Below are 11,025 nucleotides of genomic sequence, written 5' to 3'. Positions count from 1 at the left end.
ATTCATTTCAAAATTCAATTATTTTCATAAATAAAAGTATTCGTCACAAGAATTCATTTATTTTCATAAATATTAAAATTATTTTTCGGGAATTCAATTATTATATATTTTCAAAAATTTTTAATAAAATTTATTTCAAAATTCAATTATTATTTTTATAAATATTAAAATTCTTTTCAGGAATTCAATTATTATTTTTGAAAATTTTACTAAAATTCATTGCGAAATTTTAATTATTATTTTATTCATAATTAAATTTATTAATAAAATTTTTAATAAAATTCTTCATAAGAATTCAATTATTTATTTAATAGTTTTATTAATTAAATTCCTTATTAAATTTTTAGCAAAACTGATTTTTCTTTATAAATAATAAAATTCTTTGTAGAAATTCAATTATTTATTCAACAGAATTTTAATTAAATTCTTTATTGAATTTTTAGCAAAAATGAATTTTCTTCATAAATATAATAAAATTCTTGGCAAAAATTAAATTAATTAAAAAAAATTTGAATAAAATTCTTCATAACGATTCAATTATTTATTTAAGGGGCCGTTCAAAAAATATGTAACGCTATTTTTCGGAAATTTGGACCCCCCCCCCCTCCCTCCCCCATGTAACGCAATGTTGTATACATTAGCGCCATTTTTTCTGCTGACCGTAACAAATAGCTTGACCCCCCCTCCCCCCTAAAGCGTTACGTATTTTTTGAACGGCCCCTATTTGAATTTTAATTAAATTCCTTATTGGATTTTTACCAAAAATGAATTTTCTTTATAAATAATAAAATTCTTCGTAGAAATGCAATTATTCCCAAAAATTTAAATAAATTTTTCTTTAAAGAATTCATATTATATTATATGTTTATAAATAATAAAATTCTTAGCATAAATTAAATTAATTAAAAAAAATTTTAATAAAATTCTTCATAAAAATTCAATTATATTAATTCAATATAGAATTTTAATTAAATTCCTTATTATTGTATTTTTAGTAAAAATGAATTTTCTTTATAAATAATAAAATTCCTCGCAAAAATTTGACAAAATTGTAACAAAAACAGGTTAATGTATACACTATTCAATTTTTTTTTCTTTAATTATTTCATTTTGTCAGTATATATTATATATTAATATATAAATATGCTGAAAAATTAAATTGATGAGAAGAAACGAAGACAGGCGTTATGGACTTTCGGTGGCCGAATCGAATTTCACGATGGGAATGAGTGAGTAAAGAAGAAGAATATAAGAAGAAGTTGGAAGCAACTGGGTGAAGAAAAGGAAGGATGGGAAGCGTGAAGGGGGAGGGGAGGGGAGTTAAGGTTATTGGTCATTTTTTCTTGGTGATTTCAGCGTGAATAATGCGACAGAAGCGATACCCCTCTGAAACAGGTAGGTGGATTTAGATTGTAGGTGCACTTTTCTATTTACACGAAACTCACACGAAACGACGCGACGATGGATTTCATATATATAGTCTATAGACATGCGCAGAATCCATCAAAAGAATAATAATAATAGTGAATTCTCTTCGCAAAAATAATATTAAGAAATAAAAAGGATAAAAAGTTTTTCGCTTTCTAGGAACATAATCGTTCGTGAAACTATATTCTATTTAGGGCTTTAGAACCCTTTCTTCGCTTCGCGACACATATATTGTAAAAAGACCCATACAGACAGTAAATAAAAAATAAATATAAATACTATTATTCACGGAGTGCTATTATTTTAAATAATAGCTCTGTGCTATTATTTTTTCACTCCTTTTTTTAAAAATGAAATTCATTTCCTTTTTAATGTTTTAATGTATATGAGATACCGATAATAAAGATTAAACGCACTCGAAGGAAAATCAGGTCTTCAAATAAAGATTTCAATGTGTTAAAATGTTTATATATATATGAGCGAGAAAGTTTACTCACAAGGTAAAGAATCTTATCTAGTTTGCACGATTTTATGATCGCGCACGTGGCACGATTGACTTTTATTTAATATATATGTAGTATAGTTATAATTCCTATATGAACACTGTCCCATGTTAAAAGAACGAGTCATATATGGTAATAAAAATCTTGACAAAAGTCAATTCATCGTTCCACTCAACCGGAAAAATATTATATATGTGAACAAACGACGGGAATCATGTCTCGTTGCGCAGCGTTAATCGTATATATATATGTTTTTTATGATTCTTTTTTCATGTAGGTAATTTTTTTTTTTTTTTTTTTTTTTTGTGTAGGAATTTCAGTTATACGCTTAAATGTCATTTCAACATTTTCAATTTATTCTCTATTTGACATTTCTCGTTTCTTTCCCCTGGAAGTAAAGTGTATTACTGTGCCTGTACTAGGAGTTGAATAAAATGGAATTGAAGAAAAAAATTAATTCTGTAATTCATGAATTTTACATATATAAATGTTATTGAAATGTTTATAGTTTAATGGACTGAAAAATAACAAAGACTTGATTCATTTTTAATTTCGTTTTGATATAAAAATTTTATAATAAATTAACATTAATAATCGACTGTCGAATATAAAAATTCCATTTTTAAAAAATTTCATTAATATTAATCATTTAAATACCTAAATTCATATAAATTTTAAATTATATTTCAAATTTTCAAAAAATGTAAAAAACAATATTGTAAAGAGAAAAAATATAAATACTTGATTCGTAAAAATTTGTTCTTTTTCAAGTAATTAAAATTGTAAAATTGTGCAAAAAAAAGAAAAAGAAAAGATGTAAGAAAATCAAGATGAACCCAAGTAAAAAATAGGGGGTTGGCGCGCGAATATATAAAACAAACGGCTGAAATATAATATTGCTATATGAAAGAGGATACACGATATTGTCATCCATTGTCACCTTAGGCCACTTAAGTGAAACAAAACTCATCACTACTATTTTTCTTTCTCTTTCTTTTTCTTTTTTTCTTCAATTTTCCACTATATGTACATTCAAGTTTTGGAGTAATTTATGTACAAATACTTAAAAATAATATTAAGAAAGTTTGTAAAAATAAAAAAACAAAGAACATAAGTATATATGTATATATACATATGAAGACCTTTAAAATCTCAAGGTCGGATGTTGAAGACACTCTAAATATTAGATTTTATTCTTAAGTAAACGAAAGCAAGAGAGTTCCATCAACTGAATACACTGCGACGAGGAAACCACGAGAGATATTATATGTATACGAGATTCCTCTCTTCCTAGATAAACAAAAAAAGGGTCCCTTACCCTTTAAAATTAATTTTTAAAGAAGAAAAATTAAATTAATTATTTAGAAAATTTTTCGAAATTTTTAATATTTTTAATTATTTATAATTAAATTATTACGCCCCTAAGATAATTCAATTATTTTCAAAATCTAGTATTTTCATTAAATTTCTCAAAAGAATTCAATTATTAAAAAAAAATTTATAAAATTCATCCAAAATTCAATTATTTTCATAAACAATAAAATTTCCACAGTGATTCAAGTCTTTTTAAACATTTTAATAAAATTTTTCTCATTAATTCAATTATTTTCATAAATAATAAAATTCTTCTCATAGAAATTCAATTATTTTTGAAAATTTTAATAAGATTCTTAGCAACTATTCAATTATTTTTATAAATAATAAAATTCATCGCAGGATTTTAATTATTTTTTGAATACAATTTTACAGGAATTGCTGAAAAAATTTAATTATTCTTAGAAATTTAATTTCAATTCCTCGAAAAAATCAATTATTTAAAAAAAGTTTTATTCCAAATTCTTTGGAAGAAGTTAATTATTTACAAAAATATTAGAATTTTTCACAAGAATTCAATTATTTTTAAATATTTTAAATTTTTAATAAAACTGATCGAATGAAATCAATTACTGTAAATATCATTTTAATTAAATTTTTTTTGAAATAATTCAATTATTCTTTTAGATTTCAATTAAATTCTTCATGAAAATTAAAGTATTTACATAAATAATTCTTCGAAAGAATTCAATTATTAAAAATAAATAACAAAATTATTCCTGAAAATTCAATTATTTTGGAGGATGTTAACAAAATTCTTTGGAAAATTCAACTAATTTCATAAATAACAATATTCATGGGAAGAATTCAATTATTTTTTAAAGTAATAAATCTTTTCTTCTAAATTCAATTATTTAAAAAACTTCTAATAAAATCGTTTGCAAGAATTTAATTATTTAAAAAAATTTGTTGTAAAATTCTTCGTAAGAATTCAATTCTTTTTATGAATAATAAAAATTTCTAAGGAAATCAATTATTTAAATTAGAATTTACAAAAAAATTAGTCAAAAGAAATCACATCTTTAAAATTTTTTATAAAAAGTCGTCAAGTTTAATTTTTTGATAGCTACTTTTATTTTTTAGTTTGAAAGCTATACTTTTTGCTAGTTTTTTCAAATTAATTATCTAGTGCGAAGTCTGTACTAATGATTTGCAAATAACTTCTACTACTTTCAGTATGATATTATGCTATAATCATAAATGAAGAACTGATTTATAAAAGTACGCCATCAATATAGATATTGTGCATAGCTTATGCTTTTAATATGCTGCTAAAAAAAAAAAGATGGAAGAGAGGGGGGAGAGGGGGGAGAAAAAAAATGTTAATAACCACATTCATCAGAGGCAAAAAGCCTCCCACCAGGATATTCCTTTCATTCGGAATCACCAGGGCCTGAATTATCATGCACAGGTGGTTTTGCGAATGCTCATATTGCGGGTCCCTGCGCGCGTGAGCCTCCAACTATATAGACGTAGTACGTTATGGGTCGTGTAAATATAACTCAAACTAAACCATAAAGTGAGTCAACTTTTCAGTCAACTTTCTTCATAATATTACAATTATTGCTATACTTTGGGAAGAAAAAAGGAAAAGAAGGAAAAAAAAGGAAAATTAAAGTAGAAAATAAAGAAGAAAAAAGAAGGGTTGAAGAAAGAGGGAAAAAGAAAGACAAAGAATGAAGAAAAGGAAAAAAAGAAAAAGAAAGAAAGATTAAGTGAAAGAGAGATAGAGAAAGAAGATTTTCGCCATGTATGAGGGAGAAAGAAAGAAAGAAAGAAAGAGAGAGAGAAAAGCAAGGTAGGTAGGATCGTAGAGGTAACATCGTAGAGAGGCTGGGACTTGATCCAAAAGGTAGGAGCACTTGGTTAGTGAGACCAGTCCATCGCGGGCCCTCCTTTCGTTCAAACGCGTTTACTTTCCTGTGCCACTAATTTTTCACTTCCCTCATCGTCTTCATCATCATCAACCATCCCCCCAACCCTTATATCTACCAAAAAAACAATATTGCCAATTTTTCCAAAAATATAAAATCACATACCAATTTAATAAAAATTACAAACAATGATGAGAAATTCACCCGAGAATTTAACAACTATACCCCTAATTTAGCAATCCGTTTTTGTGAAGAATTAATTAAATGTGTCAAAAATACGACGAAATGATTGAAAACAGACAGAGATAAGGAGCAGATACAATAAAGAGAGAGAAATATAATAAAAAATGAGAATGTAATAAACAATAGAGAAAAAGAGATACGATATAGAAATCGAAACATTGTCAAAATTTTAAAGAACCGATAATTACTGATTATCAAAAATTTTAACACCATCGTGCTGATATGATGTGTGCTAGATTGATATACAAATGCTATACTGATAAGTAAAGAACTTTTTGGATACCAGTGTTTTTTGTTTTTTTAAACTAGTGCTAAATTTTAACAATATCAAGAAATTATTTCTTGTTATATGCCAGGATTTTTAGTTTTTTGTGTTTTTAGATTAGTTCTAGAATTTTGTGTTTGTTGTCACATCAATTTCTGCATTTGGATGACGGACTTAATTAATTAATGTTTGAACATTAAAATTACTTTGGAGAACATTAAGCAGTACTTTGGAGAACATTAAACATTACTTTGGAGAACATTAAACATACTTTGGAGAACATTAAACATACTTTGGAGAACATTAAACATATACTTTAGAGAATCTTAAATATACTTTGGAGAACATCAAATTATGTCAACACTGAGAAAAATCAAATGTGAATTTCAAAATCAAGAAGCTTGTTAAGAATTCATTAGGAGAGAAAAGAGATCAGAATTGCTGGTTCTAGATTAGCATCATTTTATTAGCTGTCGAGATTAGTGCCACAAGAGAAACGGGATTAGTGTCAAAGTAAATGTTGAGATAAATATCGAGAAAAACGTTTCGGATGTATAATGTAGTGTAAATGATGATTTCTGCGAACTAATCTTTCTTATTCGGATTTATTGATTATAAGTTGAATTCATTTGGGAAATTTAAAGTGCGCGGTGACTAATATAATGACGAGAATGATTGAGCCATTAGCGATTCAAAAATTTACCAAATTAACAAGTTTCAAGAATTAATAAATACAAATTTTCGAATTGATTGATTCAAATTCTGCTTTGGCAAATTATTAGCAACTTGATGAATTTTTGAATTCGGCATAGTTGAACCATCATTTGATACAATTTTTGAATTGATGCATTAACGGATTTTCGAATTAAAATCGACGAAATGAATTTTTGAATTGAGGAATAGATGCGAGAATACTTCTGAATTGGGGAATTGTTTCCTGAACTGGAAATAATTAATAATTGATGGAAAGTGGTGTAATAAAAGTATACAAATGACGGCACTTATTCGTTGGATCTTCGAATCGACATTTACGATAAAGGTCAGAGATATCAATACCCGGAAGTAAGGTTGTTGGGCACGCCGCCGATACTTTCGAATAGTCCGTCGATTAGCAGCACTCGTCTGATAAAACTTTTTTTTCGGTTAATACCCAAAAAGAGGAGAATTTAATTGGAATCAAAATCATCTGTTTGGTAATTAATCATACCATCATCATTATTAGCATCTTGGTCGACATTATCATCGCACCAACATTGTTGGCATCTTCAGCATCGTCACAATCTTCAGTATTACCACTACCATCATCATCATTATTAGCATCGTCACATTCTTCAGTATTATCATCATCATCATCGTCATAATTATCAGCATTGGCAGTATCATCATCATGGGCGATTTACTATCATCAAAGATTTAAAGAAGGAATTAAAAAAGGAATTAAAAAAGAAATTAAAAAAGGAATTAAAAAAGTCAATTAAAGAAGTACAACAGACATCTTGATAGAGGGATCTGCTTTAATCGGAAGGGGATTCGGTGGTTGTCTTCCGGTTTGATTGTTTCGATCCTTCGACCCAGAACCAGTGGGCCGTCAATATACAAGCAGTCTCGCCGGCTTTTGTCTCACTCTTTCTCTTCTCCTTCTTTGATATCGTGTTCCGTCGATCGACTTACCGGATCAGATTGGATCGTCTTCCATTTCTTTGTGGGATCTCAATGACCTTCTTCATTTCAAAAGATACTTATGGATAAACATTTTTTTTTGAAAGTGACTTTTGTGACACAGTGAGTGCTATTTTCAATCAAAGTTTTGATTTTCGGAGATTTCAACGCCGGGTTTGCAGAATGAAACAAGAGAGAGTGAAAATTTAGTGACAAATCAAATGCTTGTGATGTAAGAGATGCGTCCTGGTGACTTCGCGGTAAACGCGATAGCCCTTTTAATTCTGGGACTGATACAGGGACCTCGCCAAAACAGGTAATAATATTTTTCTTTTAGTAATTGTTTGTAATTGTATATATATGTAACGATCATGTTATTGATGCATATGTCATGTCATTGATGCAATGTTCAGTTTTTGAATGAAGAGTTATTGAAATATTTTAATGAAGCAATATATATAATTCTTCTCTAATGATCCATTTATTCATTACTGTCAGATTACTATCCGCGGGCAACATTCAGAAAAATTGTAACGTACATTATTAATGGTGCATTAACAAAAATATAACTTCTTGCTCTAATCAATTTCATGGTTCTGCGATGATTAATGAACAAATGACAAAGAGATTCATGATTCATTTAAAAAGAGAAAAAGGATTTAAAGTTAAACGCACAAAAACTATGTAATCTCTTTCATTCTTGAAATCTTTCAGGACAATTAGCATGACGCAATTTGTTTCGCGCATCTATGTAACATTAAGAATATTTTATTGATATTTTGAGTTTACGTTAAGAATTTGTAGCCAGAATTAATAAAGTAAAGCTATAGCTTTACTTTATTAATTCTGGCTTTAAGCTATAGCTATAGCTTTTTAATTCTGGCAAGTTCTACAAATTTTTAACGTAAATTCTATAATAGCTTCACCATTAATTCTGGCTACTATTGTAGTTTCGGTACACTGTACGGGTTAGCTCTAAACTGCGAATACAAATTTCCCTCATAGGTCACTAATAGCTTATCACCAAAGGTGGTTAATGCTAACCAAAAAAGTGTCAGTAACAAAAATATTATCTCCATCTAAAAATAAAGATAACCCCCATCAGAATTTTAATAAACAGATTAACCATCATCATATATGGCTAATTTATTATTCCAAATTTCACGACTCCTGTGTGGTGCAGCATTTTGAAGGAACAATGTCAGAAGGGGTTATCAGCCTAAATTCCACGAACGATGTGATTTGAGAGAAATTTCTTTTTATTTCTATATGGACACAAATGTCAGGAATGATTGTCTCGCTCAGTGAAGTGACTGAAAATTCCTAAAGTTGACAAGAGAGAGAGAGAGAGAGAGACTGCGAGAGGGAGAAAGAGACAGAAATTTAGGGGGAGTTTTGAAGATGTACACGTTTATATTTATGAAGAGTCCCTAACAGAAGCGGGGGCCCATGAGAATAAGGCCCCCACTTGCAATTAGGCCCAACCAAGCGAACCTGGCCCATTGGCTCGAGGCTGATCCGAGGACCACCTTGGACTCGATATTCGATTTCGAGATAGCAGGTATATAGGCAACTATCGTCGGCACGACACAGAAATCGAAGCTTCACGATCAGCTCGATGTATTTATAAAAGGTCGATGAATTTCGCGAAGGGCAGAAAGAGAGTGAGAGAGAGAAAGAGAATTCGGCAAATGGCGAGCCAAACGGTTCCCACTATATAAACAGACAGACCAAATCGCGTCGACGAAATGCGACACACGACGTCAACGTCTAAACTCCTCCTCTATATGGGAAAAAGGAGACATCGAAGAAGGAAATTCTGGAATTCATTTAAGGTTTCATTCTCTCAGACATACTGACAATATCTATTCCTAACGATTTAAGAAACATCACGCAGTAAATTTATGGCCCCTAATACATATTTATCCACTCAATTTATGTTATTTTTTTTAGCAAATTTTTTTTTATAATCAGTTTTACTCTAACTTAGAGGAAGGGGAATTTTTTGTTTCCTAAAATTTTACATTCTTACCAGCTACGCTCAAAACTCGTTAATAATTCTGTTAAATGTCACTATAAATAATTCGTCAAACAGTTCGAAAGGTAGTACTATTTTTCTAGGAAAAAAAACGAAATTTTCAAAATATAAAGAAAATGTTTTTTTCAAAAAAGTAAAAATAGGCAAAACATTGAATTATATCTAAAAAAAAGAAATTTCTTATACTCAAAAGTTGAGTATGAGACTAAGTACAGAGAAAGGAGAAGAAAAAAAAGAGAAAATTGAAATAATGGACAAAAAACAGCATTAAAGAAATTTTTCCAAAAAAAGAAAATCATGCAAAAAATATAGTTAAACCTTATTTAAACTGTTCGTTAAGTACGCTTAAAAAGTGCGTCTTATAAATCTCTATAAAGTACAAAAAATAAATCGATATTTCGAAAAAGAATTTCAGAAAAAATTGTCAAAAACAATTTTTCCAAAAAACGGAAAAAAAACTGTTTAAACTTTTTAAAAAATATTCGATAATGGCTTAAAAGTTGCGTCTTATAAATCTCTATAAAGTGCAAAAAATAAATCGATATTTCGAAAAAGAATTTCAGAAAAAATTGTTAAATACAGTTTTTCCAAAAAACGAAAAACGGAAAAAAAACTGTTTAAACTTTTTAAAAAATATTCGATAATGGCTTAAAAGTTGCGTCTTATAAATCTCTATAAAGTGCAAAAAATAAATCGATATTTCGAAAAAGAATTTCAGAAAAAATTGTCAAAAACAGTTTTTGCAAAAAATGAAAAACGAAAAAAAAACTGTTTCTACTTTTTAAAAATTATTCTAAAATAACTTAAAAGTTGCGTCTTATAAATCTCTATAAAGTGCAAAAAATAAATCGATATTTCGAAAAAGAATTTCAGAAAAAATTGTCAAAAACAGTTTTTCCAAAAAATGAAAAACGAAAAAAAACTGTTTAAACTTTTTAAAAATTATTCTATAATAACTTAAAAGTTGCGTCTTATAAATCTCTATAAAGTGCAAAAAATAAATCGATATTTTGAAAAAGAATTTCAGAAAAAATGGTCAAAATCAGTTTTTCCAAAAAATGAAAAACGGAAAAAAACGGTTTAAACTTTTTAAAAAATATTTGATAATGGCTTAAAACTTGCGTCTCAATAGACTTTGTAAGGTGCAGAAAAAATTTATGATTTTAAAAAAAAATTTTAGAAAATATTGTCAAAAAAAGTTTTTTTCGAAAAATGAAAAAAATGTTAGTTAAACTTGTAAAAATTATTTAACAACAGATTAAAAGTTGCGTCTAAATAAATTCTGTAAAATGCAAAAAAAATTTGATTTCTAAACAACAATTTCAAAAAATAAAATTAAAAATTGTTTTAAAAAAATAAAAAATATAAAAAAAATTATTTACATATTTAAAAAAATCTTGCGATTGAAAGTTTTTATCGATACACAATATATATATATATGCTTTTTCAATGTATTAAAAAAATTTTAATCACAAGCATCCTTTTTTTATTTTATACATATGCTACAAAATTAAAAATTCAGCATCGCATATTTTAACGAAAAAAAAAATTCGCGTAATAAATAAAAACTTAAATCATGAATGAAAAAAAAGAGTTTGTTCGCTAAGTGGTAATAATAGCCGTTAATTATCAACCAAATTT

The 11,025-nt window shown here is 27.7% G+C and overlaps 1 protein-coding gene across 1 annotated transcript in view; it reads left to right on the top strand.

The window, feature by feature from the left end:
• Positions 1 to 5,001: 5,001 nt before the first annotated feature.
• The window catches only part of LOC122508712 (protein Wnt-7b-like), a 63,681-nt gene continuing 57,657 nt past the window's right edge, over positions 5,002 to 11,025 (top strand). Inside the window, exon 1 of the mRNA XM_043622226.1 lies at positions 5,002 to 7,662. Coding sequence (XP_043478161.1) covers positions 7,586 to 7,662 — 77 coding nt within the window. The 5' untranslated portion in view covers positions 5,002 to 7,585. The remainder of the gene's footprint in view (positions 7,663 to 11,025) is intronic.

Source organism: Leptopilina heterotoma, unplaced genomic scaffold, assembly GCF_015476425.1.
Source record: "Leptopilina heterotoma isolate Lh14 unplaced genomic scaffold, ASM1547642v1 Lhet_55, whole genome shotgun sequence".
NCBI lineage: Eukaryota > Metazoa > Arthropoda > Insecta > Hymenoptera > Figitidae > Leptopilina > Leptopilina heterotoma.
Note: the sequence above shows the minus strand (reverse complement) of the source record. Positions and strands in the feature narration are given on the sequence as shown.